Below are 19078 nucleotides of genomic sequence, written 5' to 3' on the forward strand. Positions count from 1 at the left end.
AATCAATGTTTTAGGCCAAAAAATACAAGCTGGCTTTTTTGCAGTGTGGAAGAATTGTTTCTCTGTGCCATCATGTTACTGGTGCTACTCTGAATGACCTTCAGTACCTGTAGGAAGTGAGGGTAATTTCAATGGAACAGGCTATTGTTTCAGACCCTCAATCTCCTTTACATGTTGAGTTCCAGATGCTTCCATCAGGATGGCGGTTCGGTCTCCAAAAAGGCAGCACTTACAGATAGATTGTTAAAAAAAACAACATGATTCCTGATCACCATTTAAGAGAAAAAGTGTGTTCTGACGGAGTGAAAATATAAGGTCAGATGCCAGCATGCCATAACAAATAACAGCACTAACAAGCCTAATACACACCGCTTCAAATAAAGGGGGTCTTTGAGTGTCTAGAAAAGTGCTATACAAATTGAATGCATTATTTTTTATTAGATCACTTTTCCAAGGTCTTGATACCAGAACATCCAAATTTATTTATTTATCTGGACTTTGAAAAAGCCAATAGACATGACCTCTTTAAAATCAACAGTAGTAAAGACTTCTTTGACTATGACAACATGCCATAACAAACAACAGTTGAAAATAAACATCAAAATTAAAATATCCTGTCAGTGAGGGTGAGCAGAACAAATGTAAACAGAACGCTGTTCCAAAGTCCAAATATTGATTTTAACCCGGACTTTGAAACAGCCAATAGTTCTGATCTGCCTTTAAAGCTCAATGGGCGTCCAAATTGTGAATATTCTTTGACCAACCGTGCAGTTACAGAACCAGCTCTTTAACTGCAGTTGTCTTTCAAGGATCTTCATTGGCTTCAAAACCGAGAAGATGGGAACTCATCTGGTTTTGGTGGTTCTGCTGTCCATCTGCAGCCTCTCCTTTAGTCAAGGTAATACATCCATTATATATTGGTGTTTCACCACTTAGATGTGTCTATTTGTAGATGTAAATGTGTGTTTGGGGGGTTTCTTATTTTTTCAGAATGTAATCGACAGCTTCAGGAGAATGTGGATTTCCCAGGAACAGACATTAAATTTGTCTACGCTGCTGATGTTGAACACTGTCAGCAGCTTTGCACCCAGCACCCCTCCTGTCTCTTCTTTACCTTTGTTCGGCCTGACTGGACCAGAGACAACAGGTACAAAACAAGCAATTCATGTAATTAATAGTAATTAGTAAGTAATTAGGTAATATTTATCTTCCTGTGAAGAGTGATAAGTATTCATAAAAAAGGGCAGTGGAAGTACATTTTGATTAGAAAAAAATAGAAAGCTTGGCCCAATATCACAAAAATTTATTAATTTTAACTTTAGCTGACTGCAAAATGCAAATGAGAAAAAGTGTATGTGCAGTGTATAATCTGAAGTCATCATCATCATCATCAAATGTCATCTATATTTAGCTAATTTACTTAGGCTACTAATATATTTGTGTAATTATTTTTACTTAGCATTAAACACACACACACAAAACAGTAATTCCCCTCTCTGCAGGCACTTCTACTGCTACCTGAAGAACACCCCCACTGGAAAGCCCAAAGTTCAGACTCCTCTGCTGGGTGTCACCTCTGGATATTCTCTCAAATCCTGCAACCCAGAAGCAGGTAGGCACACAACCATTTTAAATAACAATGAAAACCATTGATGCATAGTAGCTCTCCTTTAATCTCTGCCTGTCTCCTAGATCCTTGTCTGTCTAAGGTGTACCAGAACGTGGACTTCCCAGGGGCCGACTACCAAACCTTCTTCACAGCAGACTATGAGGAGTGTCAGAGAGCCTGCACACAGGACCCTTCCTGTCACTTCTTTACCTTTGTCAATGGAGTCTTTACACCAGAGAAGATCAGGTAAACCGAATCACATATTGCGACACAGTGTTTACCACATGTTTAAAACTGCAATCGTTTTAAAACTTTAAATAAATTGTCATGAGATATCATACAGGTTTTATTAATTCTACCAATGAGAATGAAGACTTTTTTTGCAGGGTGGCGACATGTCACAGGCTCCACAATTCTCTAATTATGTTATTTCTTGTCCTTTTTTAGGTACAAGTGCCACCTTAAATTTAGCTGGTCTGTACCAAGGACTGATATTGTAGAAAAAAAGGCTGGTGTAACATCTGGATTCTCCCACAACACAGCCTTATCTCAAGTGTCTAAAGCAGGTACACCAACAATCATACCAAAAGCATTGGGAAACAGATTGTGTTATCTCTTATTTAATATTATTGTATTATCTGTGTCTGTACAGCATGTGAGGGTAAAGTTTTTCCAAGCATTGACATCCCAGGAAATGACATCGAGAATTTTCCTGCTGCCTCTCCTGAACACTGTCAGGCCCTGTGCTCTGCTCATCCATCCTGCACCTTCTTCTCTTATTCCAGGTAGTGTGTGTGTTTCACAAAACTTTCTCGGACTGAAACTGAAACCTTTTATTTAACATTTTTCTCTTTTGTGTCCAATAGGACAATACAGTGTATAATTAGAAAGTGCTAATTTATATTAGCTTCTTGTAGCAACTTATCTGACAATATCTTAACAGTCCTGCTTTGACTAAGTAATTTGTTTGTCCTTTCTTGTTTAAAAGCTTCATTTTTTTCCTTTTCTTTCTAATAGTAATGACAACAAGTGTTACCTGAAGGACAACAAAAATGAAATGGTGATGGTAGCCAAACAAGGAGTCACATCTGGTTTACCAGCACGCTTCTGTCAGCTGGATAACAGTATGTATCACTAAACAAAACTAGAACTTTGAGTGAACCGCCTTACTCAATGACTTAAGGTTGTACATACATCACAACAACACATATTTTTGTATGCCAACCAAATTTAACATTGCACTGCTTACCTCGAAGAAATGCCGATTTTTTCACATATTTTTAATTAATACAGAAATTTAGTTCTTTGGCAAATAAAAGTTTTTGATAAAAGTAAAAACATAATGCTATAATCAAAGTACACCAATGCTGCATAACTTCAGTGTCACATTGGGCTGGGTAATATATTATATAAATCCTGTCATTCTGGAGTCTGGATATCGTAATAGGGCATTTTCCTGCTTGCATAACAGTAAATTGATGTATGATTCACCCTTACTGGGGATTTCCACCGGGGGCGTTACAGCCGCGGCACGGCTCCACCGCGGTTTTGCTGCGTCTTCTGCCCGGCGTCAATTCACACCGGGCGCGTTACAGCTGCGGCACGGCAGCTTAGCGAGCCGGTCGTATACACGCGAGATCCCGTGATAAACTCTATTTATACAGTCTATGGATAAACTGTGTGTATAAAGTAAACAACAACAACAACCAACAGCTTACTTTGCTTCTCTGACGTGAAAGATCTGTTGATCTGACCATCTATCCTTATAAAAAACAATATGTTATGTCATAAATGATTGTATGATGTTCCACTTCAACAATCAGTCTCTTGTCGTCCGTGTCGCCGATCCTCTGAGACCCTTTGATTGATTGATTGATTGATTGATTGATTGATTGCTGATCTGGTGCCCCGGTCATAACATAATGTTGATGTGAAGTAGTTTTAGGCTGCATGAACTGCGTATTGTGTTTTATTCTGAAAGGGGGCGGTGTGTTTTACGTTGATTCCGAGTCGGACTTCCTGTCTGGTGCGATCTGCTCTGTTGAGATTCACGCGGTTTAGCAGCGTCTTGCGGAGAAATAGAAGTCCTACCTAATGCTCGCGGAGAGCCGCGGCTGAGCTGCTGCTGTAACGTTCCGCAGTGCGCCCGGTGGAAATGCTCTCATTGATTAGAGTGTTACCTATTTGCAACGGCGACCGCGGCGCTGACGTACCGCGGCTGTAACGCGCCCAGTGGAAATCAGGCTTTACCTTCACTTTATGGTTATTCTTTTTATTAAAAAGTGTATTTTTCATATCCGATGTAGTATGGCTTTCGATTCTGACGGCCAAATTCACAAAAAATCGTTGAATGTGCATCACTTGCAACTGCTATCTGCCCCGTCATAAGGACCTAGTCACTAAAGGTATTGCATTAATTACATCACAGCCCAAACAAGGTCATAACATTTTGAAGCTGAGCTCAATTCGACCCCTTTTTACGCATGATTGCAATTTTCCAAATGGCAGAGTATCATTGTGCTCGAGGTTAAAGATTGGGTTGTGATGGGTGAAGCGCTAAATACCTCCAAATTGGACATGTACTTGGCTGGGCTTGTGCTGTTTTTGTTTTAATAGATTGGACTTGGCTCATTTAACCACAAGATAAGAGTGTCTTCAGAGAGACACATACTGTGTATCAATGCACAAGGCACAAAACCAGGTGTCTGTTGAATATTTCAGTCTCCAGAGGCAGACCAACCGATCGGTCAAGTCCTAATATTAATTAATGAATTTATAAATATATGCACACTCAGTCCACTTTCACACAGTGATCGTATGTGAGCAGCTGTGGACATCACAATCGTCTGACTGAGACAGACATCTATTAGTTTATTAACCTTATTAATTTCTCATGTGTTTCAAAAAATGACATGGAGAGCAACTGAGAGGAGAGTCCTACAATGAATCCCAAAATAAAGGAGTTTGAGCCACCCAATATTCGTCCTCATAAATGCAATTCGTTTACAACCACCTCTCTGAAGACGCTAATAATTTCACTCTAACTGCGTGAATAGGATTTTTTTTGCAATGAGGCCTAGGCCATTTGCCTAGAAAGGGGATGGTTTTGCTGCAAATGTTTGCATATTACCTTATTTAAATACATGCTAATAGATCCAGAGCACCAAGATGCAATTTGCTTGGTAGCGCTGTTAGGGTACAACTCTGGTGCTTTAAGGGAGTCTTGAGTCTCGTAACTGATGAGACTAAATATTTTCATAATGTAAACAATTAAAATAAAGCACTGTGCTTTATCCTTTCAGTTTATTAGTGAAGTCTTTCTGTATTTTATCCAGCAGCAGTCTAACTCTGCCCTCTCTACCAACAGACTGGGTTAAGGTCCCTCAAGTTGGAGTTGATTTCCGAGGTTCTGATATCCGCTTTGAGCTGATGGATGATGCAGACACATGTCAGAGGACCTGTACTCAGGATCCTAACTGCCAGTTCTACACCTATGCCAGTAATAGCTTCCGTGACAGCACTTTCCGGTACAGTATATCTTTAATGCATAAATGCATATTGGCAATACCTTGATCATATGACATTTAACTTTATTATCAGTCAGACAACATGAGCTCAAAATAATAATGTGATGGCAGTAATTATGGAGCATGATTGTTGTTATTTATTTTATGTTCTAGGCGCCGCTGCTATCTGAAGCGTGTCATCACCATGCCTAATCCTCCTAAAGTTACCAAACTGACCAATGTTGTATCAGGGTTCCACCTGAGGAACTGTGTGTAGACTGTTACACACACACACACACACACACACACAGGTGTTGTTTTTTTAAATAAAAGGTCTCCAATGTGCTCTGAACGAGCTCAGCTGGAGATAACCTTTAAGGGACTGGTGAATTATTATTGCACGTCATCTAAATCAGGTTTACAGGTCACATTATGAACATATTACTACAGTGTTAACAGATGGATGTGGGGGTCATATAGGGTGGGGAGAGTGTCAGTTTATATCTTGGGGTGAGAATGTGTTTGGACCTGGATTTGTCCTGTCCCTGAATATGAATGATGGTCTAAAAGGCACAGAGCCCTCACAGCACTGTTTTGGACAAAGTGTTTTTCAATAAAGTTTATTTCCCTTAATCAGTTATTGTTATGTTGAGGCAATGTTTTAAAATCTGGCCCTGGATTCACTGGTGGAAGGCTGCAGCCCTGGAAGGATTATCACCTTTCTTGTCAACACCGGGCTAAAGTAAGAGGAGATGATCCGATTCAAATTTAGTAGGAAGTGTAGTAGAATAAGCTTTTAGACTAAATTAGTCATTGTCCACATTCTTCTGTTTTTGTCCTTCCTCAGTCATCGTTGTGTTGCAGTAAAGGCCATCACTGCACAGCACCTGCACCAGCTGGCAGACATCATGGGAGTGGACCAGACATTGGCGGCAGGAAAGGTCTTTGCAGAACGCTACCTGACTGCTGTCAGTAAGATGGCAGTGGATGCTGCACCAGATGTCAGGTGGGTTACCAAGTCTAGCACGATCTAATGCCTTCTTTGTTCAATCTCCAAATGATATGACCTTCTCGACATTGTTCTTGTACGCTAAATGTGACTTTATTTCTGCACAGGCACCATGGACAGGCGATGCTTCAAGGACTCGTCCACCAGAAGGATTTCATCACAATGTATGATAAGGTTGTCCCAACGGCAGACAGGCAGCCCTTGCAGAAAATCTTGCAGAAGATGAGGCAGTAGAGGCAGTGGACCTGGGCTTGGGGTTTGCATGTTCTCCCCCAATGCCAGTCAGGGTTCTCTTCGACATTCCCAAAGACATGCATATTAGGTTAGTTAGGTGAGGTAAGTTATTAGGTTAATAGACTGGTGACTTGTCCAGGGTAGATTCTGGACTAGTCACCAGTCTATCTTGAGGCTGGCATAGAGGTGCAGGGGTTAGCTCTGTTAGCTCACAGGAAGAGGGTTTTGGGTTAGAACTTGGGGACATACTTGTACTGGGCCTTCCTGTGTGGAGTTTGTATGTTCTCCCTATGCCAGTGTGGGTTTTCACCGGGTGCTCCGGTTTCCTCCCACAATATTAACAATGTTAATAATTTAATAAAAAAATGTTCTCCCCATGTCAGTCAGGTTTTAATTTAGGTGCTCCGGTTCCTACAGTGGCCCTGAAGTGCAAACAACACCAGCAATTCACACAACACGCCAGCAATTCGCCAGTTGTCTTTCTGGTGCTTTAATTCTTTGGAGAAAAAAAGTGGGAGGAGCCTATACTCAGCAGAGGGGATTGGAGAGAGGCTCATTCTGACTCTGGCTCTCAAAGAGGCAACAGCTCTTGGGTGCTTGAAAAGCTTTGTTTTTAACAGTTGTTTTATTTGTTTCTTTGTGTTTCAAGCCTGAAGAAGACCCATAGAGGTCGAAACGTTGCGAGGGCACACATTTTATTTGGGGAGTTTTTTTAAAAAAAATTTAAATTTTGTTTTTGATCTTTGAAAAAAAAGACACCATTTCTTTTCAAGTTTTATTTATTTATCATATAGAAATAATAAATAAGACTTCATTATAGTAGACACAAGGAGCAATCAATCATCATTATAACCTGAAAAGGGACATTTTATTTATTCTTTATACTTACCGGAAGATAACCGGAGTCCTGGAAAAGGACATTTTTATTTATTTTTACTTACCAGAGACCTGAAAAGGGGTTTTTCATTTATTTCATTGATTTTATACTTAACGGAAGAGTACCGGAGACCTGAAAAAGGGCAATTTTATTTGTTTTTATTTACCGGAGACCTGAAAAGGGGCCATTTCATTTATTTCATTTGTTTTATACGTACCTGAAAAAGGACAATTTGATTTTATTTCATACTTACCGGAGACCTGATCACCTGAAAAAAGAACAATTTAATTCATTTTTATTTAATTTACACTTACCGGGTACCTGAAAAAGGACAGTTTGATTTATTTTACTTACCTGGAGACATGAAAAAGAAAAAGATTTTGTTTGGTTTCATACTTACCTGGGGGTAATTACCTGAATAAGGAAATTTTATTTTACATACTTACCAGAGACCTGAAAAATAAAAAGGTTTATACTTACCAGATACGGTATAAACAGCCAGTATGACTGGCTATGGGGATGAATGGACGCAGGTGTGGTTCGGGAGCCAGCAGCTTCAAGCGTCTGTGATATTTCTGTAAGTCGAATCGGGATTGCTGTTTGATGTTTTTATTACTGCCTCTGGTAGGGATGAAATTTAGACCTCTGTTTAATATTCCTAATTGGGATTGGGTCAATTTAGTTTTTTTCTGATAAAATAATGACGTTTTTAAACCCCTCCTGTACAAAATGGCTTCCGGGGTTTCCTAGTTTAAAAATTTAGACCAATGTTCTAACATCTTACATGCCGTGTGATGAGACCAATGGATCCTGTCAGGTAAGGTGGTTGTACTGAAGTCTTTGCTACAGAGCTGGGGAATACAGCAATCCAGTGCTGTGACGTGGGTGTTGAGCGTGCTCAGGGTGTGCCGCTCTGCACGTGGCAGGGCGTCATTGAAGTTAATTGCTGGAATCAGGACACCTTAATTAGGCTCTGTAGCTGTCTGATGGGGGTTGTGGTGCTTTTCTGGGACCTGTTATTTAGACCAACTGACAAAATAAAAGTTTCGACTTTTGTGGCGTTGGTAACACCACGCAGGATAGCCTCAATGTGGTGAATCTTAGCACCTGGATAGCTGTCAATCTGTAGGTCTTGGTTTTTGAAGGGGGGCAGCCTGGCTAAATTTGAGTCCCCTACAATAACAAATTTTCTCCTTACACACAGGGACCAGTCTCTCAGTTTCCTGAGACTGTTGATGTGCCTGGTTGGTCTCCTGGTCAAGACAACTGGTGAGGTGACTGCTGAAGCCGATGTGGGAACCAGCTCCTCATCTGGATCAGGCTGTGAAAAGGTAAGTTGCTCACCCTGGGAAGCTGGTTTTGTTGGGGTGAAGATCGGTGCTTTAGCTGTCAGAGGGACACGGTGGTGGAGAGGAGTCAGTCTGGGGATGGGGGCTGCAGCTCCGGACCCAGTGTCCCCCTCAGGTGTTGTGCCCTGGGATAGCTCCTGTATGTCGAGAGCCTCATGTGAGACACAGGAGTTCTGCTGACGAGGAGGAGTGATGTTTGGTGTTTCTGCTGCAACCGTGTTTCTTCTGGTTATAGGTGTCAGTCTGATGCTGCTGGCTCTGGGGGTCCGCTGGGGTCTTGGATCCCGTGGTTTCATCTCCTGGATGGGAGGGAGTGAGAAAGGAAGGCAGGAAGGAAGAGGAGGAGGGTAGGAGGGAGGAGGAGAAGAAAGATGGGAGGCTGGAGAGGGGAGAGAGAAAGGAGAGGCAGGAGAAGAGCGAGGGGGGACCGGAGGTGGGAGGGGAAGCAGAGGAAGAGCTGGGGGAGGAAGAAGAGGAGGAGGAGGAGGAGCCCGACCTGGATCGGCGTTCCCTGGAGCGTGGATTACCACCCTGGTGCTGGAGGTGAGTGGTCTGGTGTGTGTCTCAAGGAGCGGTCTGGGGGCTGGGCCCGTGGATGTTGACACAGGTGTCGGCCTGGGAGGGGCCGGGGCAGTGGAAGCTGAAAAGAGTGGAGGTCTGGGGGGGGCCTGTACTGTCAGATTAGCCCTGAGGAAGTCCTCTACTTCTTTTAGAGTCTCTGGTCTGAGCCTGTGGCCCAGATTCTTTCTGGCCCAGCCAGAGGCCACCTGGAATGGGCCCTGCCAGTCTTTGTGTGGGAAACCTGCAAGTTCCTGAATGTCAGAGTTTACAGAGTCTTAATAATGCTGCCTTAAGATAAGTATGGCATTATATTCCCAATTTCTAGCATTTCCTTCTAGCAGGGAAAGAGTTTAATGGGGAGGCTGGCTTAATGAAACTGGCTAGTTGTTCAGTGGTTTTTTTAATAATGGGGGGGGGCCTCTGGGTTCGACACATTGATGAGGTGGTGTGTTGCCCTGATGATTTTGTACACAGCCTTAACTTTATTGTTAAGTTGTATTATTAGTTGGTAACACTAATGATTCAACATCATAATGTGTTGTTCTCACATACACATGATCAATTAGTGTGCCGTTTTCTGTTGTGGGTTGTTTGACAATTTGAACAAACCCTTTATTTGTCATAAATTTGGCGATTGACGATGACTTCAAAATGTCGTCATTGAAATCTCCCATGACTGCAATTGTGTCACTTTTTGGATTCAGCCAATCAAGTAATTTGCCTAAATTTTCTTTAAACAAAGTCATGGGATAAGATGGTGGTCTATAAATTACTGCTATCAATATGCTGTATGTAGTGCAGTGGTAAACCAAACATTCTAAATTTACATTTGGTACTGGGAGAATATTACATGCCAAATTGTCTGCACTATATAGGCCAACTCCACCATGTTGTTGGCCTTGAATTTCGATCAATATTGGGTTGCTGCTACTGTAGGATAAATTCCTTAGCTGATTATGATAAGCATAACCATCCATGTTGACAGTTTCAAATGAGGAAACTGCAGGTAGCCATGTTTCTGTAACAGCAATGCAGTTAAGCTGCAAATGCTGTGTACACAATGCCAAATCAGATACATGTTGTGTCAAATTCTGCACATTTATCAAAAACACAGTAAAGGTCTGTGTATTTGTGAATTTGTGCCTTGAAATATTCTCGATCATGAAGGGAGGCATGTTTTCAATTGCATCTTTAACTGTATCCTTACAATAGATGACTTTCTCCTTAAAATCCCTAATTACCAACCCTGACAAATTTCTAACCCGACTCAAAGCTACATACGCCTGTCCAGCTGCAAAAATCTTTTTAAGCGAGACTACCGCACTATCTACTGTAAGTCCTTGTACTTTGTGTACTGTACAAGCCCACGCAAGCTTCAATGGAAACTGCCTACGCATTCCACCCTTCTTAGTTACCCTTTCCTTTTTCAGGTCCAATGCCCATGGAACCCATTTGTACTGCCAATGCAAATGCACAATGTTTCCTCTTCTGTACACCTACCCTATCATCATCAGATTTAACCGTCTGAGGAAACCGCTTCCCATCGTTCTCTGGTTAAACTATGTGAGTTACAGTACCACACACCCCATTAACTAGACCATCCGCTACATCTAAGTTTTTAAACAGCATTACACACGCATCTTTCCCTAAAAGCAGCGTCTCATCCAGCCACGTGTCGAATGCTCTGGAATGATGTCCGCTTATCAACTCAAGCTTGACTGTTTTTTTACTATTCACAAAATCCTGAGCCTCTATCTCAACATAATCCGGACAACTTTTAAACAACTGCTGTACATTATGCTCATTTACTTGTCAATTTGTCGGAAATATGTGCAAAGCTGAGCTGACTTCGCCTGTTTCGCAACCTTTTAAAATTTCAATGTCACTTGCCGTCATTGGGGTACCTTTTAATCGAGTTCTAACTCTGTTCAACAACTCCGCAAATACCTGATCTTTCTGACGAACAATGGTTTTCAATTCCGCAACCTTAAACAACTGAGACCACAAATTAACACCTACATCATCTAAATACAGAGCTTTCCCTTTCACTGGAGGCAACTGATAAAAATCTCCAACTGCAATTACACTAACATTTCCAAACGGGGAATAGTCACCACATTGCTTAATTTGTCTTAATCTTCCATGGATATAAGCCAATAGTTTGTGATCAACCATGGAGATTTCATCTATTATCAAAAGCTGCAAGCTACTATATTTAGCACGTAAAGAATTCAGCTTCTCCTCACCCAATGGAGTGTAAGGTAAGCGTACATCTATACCAAAGCTAAATGCATTGTGAATAGTAGCCGCATTTAAATTGTGTGCAGCTATCCCCGTAGGAGCTGTTAGTAGAACGCAAATGTCATCCGGATCACGACACCCTCTTGACAACAACCTCATTGCCTCTTATTGTATAGCCTTGATTAAATGCGTCTTACCTGTCCCTGCGCCACCTGTGACAAATACATGTAATGGATCTGGCTTTTTTCCATTTACCCTATCTAAACACCACTGCCTAATCTGATAAAAAATCAACATCTGTGTCTCATTCAGAGACCTAACTAAAGCCAAACCGTCATGTCTACAGAGGACATTGTTCCTCTTTTCTAAATGTGCAACGTCTTTACTGTTTACCGTTAAATCTGGAATACTATCTACAGCTTCGTCCACTATCTGCTCTGTCTCTGTACGTTCCTCTATACACTCCAAACGCTCTAACTCCTGCTCTGGGCACAGCTCACACCAGGCATCTTCTAAAACACCATCACTACTGATTGAATTTTGGATTTCATCTAACTCGTCTGCGTCCCTTTCAAATTTTAATCTATTCAGATCGACAACTGCTTTAAGTGAATGTAGCAATCCATCACCTAATCTCACATGACCGTCACTATAACAGTGTGTTCAGAGCGGACGCGTAGCGAATTTTTGCGTCGCGTTACTCGCGCGAGTAGTTGAATTTACTCGCGTATTTTCTCCCTCGGGGTGACGAAGGGCTCGAGGAAAGAGAGGACCGCAGAGTACTTCCACCTTTTTCCTGTCCCTCCTGCCGACCCACTCCTCCTTCCTGCCTCTTTTCTCCTCTCTCTCATGATTGTATCTCGGAGCCCCTTCCACTTCCTGCGGCATACCTCCTCTGACAAGAAACAAACAGATAAATATGCCGGCTGGCGAAGGCTGCTAATGCTAATGCTAACTTTGTAGAGAAGTAGCTACAACAGATAGCTGAAATCACATTGTCACAACTTACCAGGCAGACCGGTGACCTCACTCACCCTCCTCCAGGCAAGATCTTTATGGTTCCGGTTGCGGTAGGAGGGTGATGATGTGTCAAAAAGCTCGGGAAGCCCACAGACCGCAACAATAAGTTTCTCCTCCATTTTTCCGGAATAGGCGGGTTCCCGGGATGCATGACGTCACTGTCGTCCAGAATCTCAACGCTGATAGGCTGTCCCGACACAGCGTCACGCGAATATTTCGCCAAAGTTGAATTTATTGAACTTAGCAAATTCGCGTTGTTTCATTCGCGCCGCGACATTCGCGTCAATCGCTGCATTCGCGGCACGCGAAACCCGCGATTCGCGCCACCGGCAAAAATTTGCGTGTTTGCATTGACTTTGTATGTAATCTTGTCGCGCGAAATATTCGCTATGTGTCCGGTCTGAACACACCGTAAAACTGCTCAAACGTCTCAAACCCTGCCAGTTTCAGCTGACCGTCTTTACGATATGGCAAGAACAATTGCAAAATGCTTCGATAAAACAATTCTGGATTCTTAGTCTCTGAAAAGCGCACGTAACGAACAACGGCAGGTTGCATCAAAACTGGCATTCTCATCTGAAAGAGCTGTTTTAATTTTTGTCATAATGGCGACTGCAATCTCCTTTTTCATTATCTCTGGTTTTGTCTGCCCCTCATTTTTGCATGCACAACGGTCCAATTTATGTGCTTCATCTAACTTACGTTTTGGGTATTTTTTTTTTGAGTTTTAAATGGGATCATATTGGAAGATGGACTGGAAAAGATAAATGCCGTAGTTCCATTATGTTTTCAGATACATATTGCAATGTGTTGAAAATTATCTTTCTCAATGCCAGTAGCACTGGCATAGCAGTTGGGGGGAAAAAACTATTTTCATCTTTCATAAAGCCAAAACCCATGTATGTGCTCAATATGATTCAATTACAGTTTTAATGTACTTTGTGTATACTTTGAAAAATCAATTTAGACTGATTATACAGGAATGGTCAAGACATAAACACAACTTCCTGAATGAGAACCACATGAAACAAATTATAATTAAAACCTTTAATTACATAAACAGAAACACAACAATAGCATGAAGAATAATAACACCAACAACCAAATATTAAATATGTTTTTCCTTGAGCCTTGATGTCATCCACACGAGATATTGCATATTGTGTTGGCCTTGCCATCATCCTTACAATGTTTTCCACTCTGCCTCCTCTGTCATGGGAGGAAGAATACCAGAGAAGTGTTTAGTTTGAAATGTGTTAATCTTCATATATGGGGTATTTGAACAGGTATGATACATTGTTAGGGCTAGAGACTGGCTGTCAGGTGGGGAAAACCACAAGAAAAACACAGGTTGCCATAAATGAGACCTAATTATTCAGTCTACGTGACGTTTGTTTTTACCAGGTGATGTGGAAATGCATTCAAATCGGTTTGAAAAGCTAGGAAAATTGTCAATCAGGTGCTTTTTCGCAGCGTTTTGCTGCTTTCTTGCAGAAACATTTGTAAAAAACATTTCTGTGATATCATAATGGAATATGGATTGGATATGGATTAATGCAGTAGTTCCATTATATCACAACTAGTTGGAAACACGGATAATTATGATTATAATGATGTTTTTGTGGTAATGTAAGAGCATTTAAACCGGGGGGGTTAACATAATGCAAGGATTTGATGTTGATTTTGTGTTATGGAGTTTTGTCGCACTTGTTATACATGTCATTCAGTAAAATGTGGACTTTCACGCAAATGCCAAAACAATCAGCAGGACATTGCAGGGTTTTTATTAGAACACTTTATTTGAACTTAAAAAAAAATAAAAATTAAAAAGGCAGGGTTAAAAAGGCCTCGTCCCTGATCTCCCCTTCCGGCCCCTCCTCCTCCTCTCCAGGCATGTCTGGAACAGCAGCCATCTCTGCATACAGGTCAACCAAAATACAAACATATTAACAGAAAACCAACGTCATTATAGTGTTATTACTATAAACATTCTACTGCACCACCTCACCTTTTCTACCCTCCTCCTTGTCTGCACACACATGGAAAAGAAATACAGATGACATGTGATAATTAGGAACCATGACAAACATTTTACCTACATACTTCATTTTATTCACTAAAACCGACTGAACTGAAATTGAAGTCTACAGAAGCCCAATCAATTGCTGTTGTTTGTTAAATGTATCCTTGAGTGAAATAATGAGGATGGCTTTGATATAATACGCTATTAATTTAGTAAGAATAACAGCCACTGAGGCAAAATTGACCAATGGTTAATTAACCTTCATCACTCATACACCAACAAATTGTGTACTATATGACACTGTCCCCAGCTCTATCCAACCTCAAAACACATGAAAAAATTAGTGTAAGAATATTTCTTTCACACATCACAACACAAGCACTTACCATCTGCCTCAAAGGCCTTTGAGGCCTTCAGCACCTCTACCTCCTGCTGTAGAGCTTTAACTTTAGTCTTTAGACCCTCCAGCTCCCGCTTTAAATACCGATTTTTTTGGTCCACGGACCTCTTGGTGCGGGCCTGCCGCACCAAGAGGCCCGTGGACCTGTACGCTCCTGGCGTACAGGTCCGGCCGCGGGAGCTGGGGGTCATTGCAAGCATACTGGAATATAAAAAACAAACATCCCATGTAAAAATGATAGAACAAGCATTTTAGACAAATATGTTGGTTTTTGAGATATGGTTCTATCTATTTATGTTTTTATCCTTAAAACCATCCATCTTCAACAAAAAACACTTATGCTAAGCAGCTGGAGCTGCTGCTTGATAGCCAACCTCTGGGTCAGTTGTGCCCGGAAACTTGAGAGGACTTGCCATTATCTGATAATCAGGAGAAAAAAAACACAATAAATCAATAATACATAATATTCACATATACTTGATACACACACATAACTTCAAATGAAATAATGGAGAATGAAGAAGTTAATGCAGCCCACATAACTTGGCTCCTGGTGCTCACTCAGTGTTGTTGTGTACTGTATTTGTATCTAATGTTTGTGATAGCTGTTTGATGTTGCAACTTCTCTGTCATTATGCTGACTTTTTGGCCAGGTCTCTCTGGAAAAAGACATTTTTAATCTCTATGTGGCTTTTTACCTGGTTACATGAATGTAAAAAGGCTGTATGCATATTTAGTTTACTTCTCTAGCTGCTAATTAACACTACCTAAATGTTACATCTGCTGTGCTAAATGCTAATCAGCCCAGACTCAGCTAAACAGAAAAACACTACACATTTTTTTTGCCCGTTCTACACGTCTTATCTACGCGCCATTTTGCAGAGGCCTACAACCGCTCTAACGGCCGGCAGAAATCCTCGAGTAAAAACCTTATTTATACAGTGTATGGTAAAAACGCATTAATTACAACACCAAATTGTACAAGCAAAACCCTTCTCAAATAGTTCCAGCTCCAAAGCCAGACACACAACACTAACTGCAAAAAACATTATGAAAATACACCTGGACCAATTCCACAAATTGACTTACTTTGTCGAGTGTGCGTGCAGAATGAAAATTGCGGCCGTTAACAAACTAAAAACAATGCATGCGCAGTAACAGGAAAAACAAAACCGAAAGTTTTCAAAATAAAACTAAGATTTCAAAATAAAACTAATCTCTTGAATTTCACTAGTAATCACGTTTACCACATGCTTCAATTGTTAATAATTTGCTATATACTAAATTAACTTTATACCTTTAGCATTAAACAGAAAAGCAATAACATTAACCACAAATGAATGAGTGAAAATGTTTTAATTATAATGCTGTAATATTGCAAAGACCACAAACAAACAAATCCTTTTTCATTTCATTTTATATTGACCACACATTTAAGATCATAAAATAACTCAAAAAAGGAAACATGCATATGATATAATATCAATGAAGCTCAACACATAAGCAAGAACAGCTATTACATAATTTCAATTATTCTGCCGTGTCAAGGGATAAAGTAGGCTACATACCTCATTGATCAAATCTGTTACATTCTAAACATCAAAATTTCGCTAATAAGATCATTATAACTGTCTGTTCATAAACAACCTTGATAAAAATATTTTTAATCTTTAAATAACAAGTCAACTGAAAGTAAATAATATGATACAGGACAAAAAATATTCTATTAACAATGCGAAATTAATTTCAACAAAGATAAAATAAATACATTAAAAAGACAATGATGTTTCCTCCTCCACCATGTCCTGGACTGTTGTATCTGCACAAATTTAGACAAAAATACAAACAGAGACAGACAACCATTAGTAAACACACACAGTGTTAATACTAATGTTGCTGTCATTTTTCATCTCTTTCTCTCCCACCCTCTATCCTCCACATGTATCAATGTAATAGAATACTAATAAAGCATATATGAAATGGACAGCAATTACAAATGTCATCTGAACAAAACCGGTTGTCATGGAGACATGTATCACGGATTTGTCAAAAACACTTTTCAGAGGTGGCGGCCGACAACAGCTCCCACATTTCGTTCAAAACACAAAGTGTTGCATATCTCCACATTGGTGTGTCTGAATGACATGAAACTCAGGTTACGACTTCCCCATGAGCCCCTGAGGCTCGCTGCAAAATTTTGGCCAGTTACCACTAGGTGGCGCTCTTTAAATTGAAGTATTTTAGATCTCCACATCAGTTGGTCGGATTAACACCAAACTTGGTATTCTTATTGTCAATGCCCTCCTGAGGGTAACCCTTGAAGATTTTATTGATCGGCCCCTAGGTGGCGCTCTGGCAGCAGTTTAATTTAATAAGTGCCACTGTGTGTCCTGCGAGGGCCCGTTCAGTACTGCGCGCAGTCCTAGTTCAATAATATAATGTAAAATAAGGTTTCTGTAAATGGTACATGTAAATATCAAAAATAAAAATTAACTCAATTCATGCATAAAATGTAAAAGAAAACGTTAAAAGGTAAGGAAGTGCAATACAAACCTTGACCAGCAGGGGGCAAAATTAACTCTGCAATGTCTCTGTGCAGCAGCGATGTAGAAAACTCCACTCAAAGTCTTCCTGTGGAATAATGCAGGTGCAATGCAGAATTTGTCCAGCAGAGGGCAGAACTCACCTTAGAAAAATCCCTATTTAAGGCATTACAATATCTAAACTCAATAAAAGAAATAATGAAATATAAAGGAAATATAAAATCAAATACATTATCAAATATGGTGAATAATAATAAATATAATTAATATAAATAAAAATAATATAAAATAAATATAATTAATTATTAAATAAAAAAAGGAAAATAAATAAATCAATCTAGTACAACAAAATAACACAATTGGCTTGAGACACACACCAGGGTTTGATCAACCTTGGCTGGGCCTTGGCTGGCCTGAATGCTTTTGGGTTTTTGGCACTTTTCAATAAATTGCCGTGTGTTTAATGGAAATACAGTCCTGTGTTCCATACATTTAACGAGCAACCAGCTCTATAGCTTTTGAAAAGTATAGGATAGATACACATACTACATCATTCTTCATGGTTTTTCACGGAGAAGCGTCTCGAGCAACGCCGGGAGAGACCACCGACGCCGCGCTCCTTCTCCGGCCGGGGTAGAGAGCCAATGCAGCCTGACCCTAACCCTAACCTAGACAGCAGCGGAGAGACAACCGCCACTACAGGGCGCCGTGCGACCGCTCCAGAGGACCGGAACGCCCACTCCGGGAGACGATTGGATTGTGGCCGACCCCCTCGGGGGCCAGACGACCACCCAGACACCACACCACAACATCTGGTACTTCTCATACAAAGTGAGAATTATATTTAAAATGATTAAATTACATCACCACCTCAAAAATGTCTCAGGCAGCGCTCCACCTCCCACCATTGGCAAAAGCACGCAGGATTTAGTGAACCTCATTAAACCTGCATTTCCCTCTGAGGTGACACAAACGCTGCTTGAGGGGAATGCCAAAAACTGGCAACACAATACATTACTCATTTTGAGACAGTGTGAGTAATGACATTTAGGACCTGGCTGATTTCGCCAGCCGAGACTGGGAGGGTCCTTTCCAGGTCGCCACCATCTGGGCTAAAAGAAACCTGGGGTCCAGACTGAGAGAGGGGTCGATCAAAGAGGCCGAAGCTTTTATCAAAGCTATTCTAAATGAGCATCCTCCGGCCACTAACATTGACGACCACCTCACTCAGCCTCCTCCCCCCACCACCACTCCAGCCACCGTGCCCCCTGCCCAGGCACCACCGCTGTCCCCCCCACCACCATCACCCCCCCTGCCTACAGCTGGACGCCAGACTGCAGTCCAGGCCCAGATCCATGTACAGGGGACCACCGTGACCGCCACTCAGCCGCCACACACTCCCACAGAGCCAGTGGTCGCTGAAACGGTCCAGCCAGAGAGCAGCAGGACACCAGTCATCCGACATGGGGCTGAAAAAGACCCGGACCCTCCCATCCTCTCACCTGCCTCCCCCATTCTCTTCCCCATCACACCTGCAGTCCCTCACCGAGGGACCCTCGCCCCCCTTGTCGCCCCCAGCCCCCTCCTCTTCCTCCTTCTCCTGCCACTCCTCCCCCTCGCTGCTCCTCCTCCTCTCCTCCTCTCCAGGTAAGGCAGCCGGCATCCCCAGGAGGAGAGGAATTGGTTGTCATGGAGACGCCTCACCG

The 19078-nt window shown here is 41.5% G+C and overlaps 1 protein-coding gene across 1 annotated transcript; it reads left to right on the plus strand.

Annotated features, from left to right (window-relative positions):
* The first annotated feature begins 738 nt into the window (after positions 1 to 738).
* Positions 739 to 5497, plus strand: LOC131985165 (coagulation factor XI-like). Its single transcript, XM_059350218.1, has 9 exons — positions 739 to 898; positions 991 to 1147; positions 1503 to 1612; positions 1693 to 1855; positions 2057 to 2175; positions 2262 to 2394; positions 2627 to 2733; positions 4977 to 5136; positions 5290 to 5497. The coding sequence occupies exons 1-9, from the start codon at positions 838 to 840 to the stop codon at positions 5390 to 5392; spliced, it is 1113 nt and encodes a 370-aa protein (XP_059206201.1). The 5' UTR covers positions 739 to 837; the 3' UTR covers positions 5393 to 5497.
* Positions 5498 to 19078: the final 13581 nt, after the last annotated feature.

This window comes from Centropristis striata, chromosome 14, assembly GCF_030273125.1.
Source record: "Centropristis striata isolate RG_2023a ecotype Rhode Island chromosome 14, C.striata_1.0, whole genome shotgun sequence".
In the NCBI taxonomy this organism is placed as follows: domain Eukaryota; kingdom Metazoa; phylum Chordata; class Actinopteri; order Perciformes; family Serranidae; genus Centropristis; species Centropristis striata.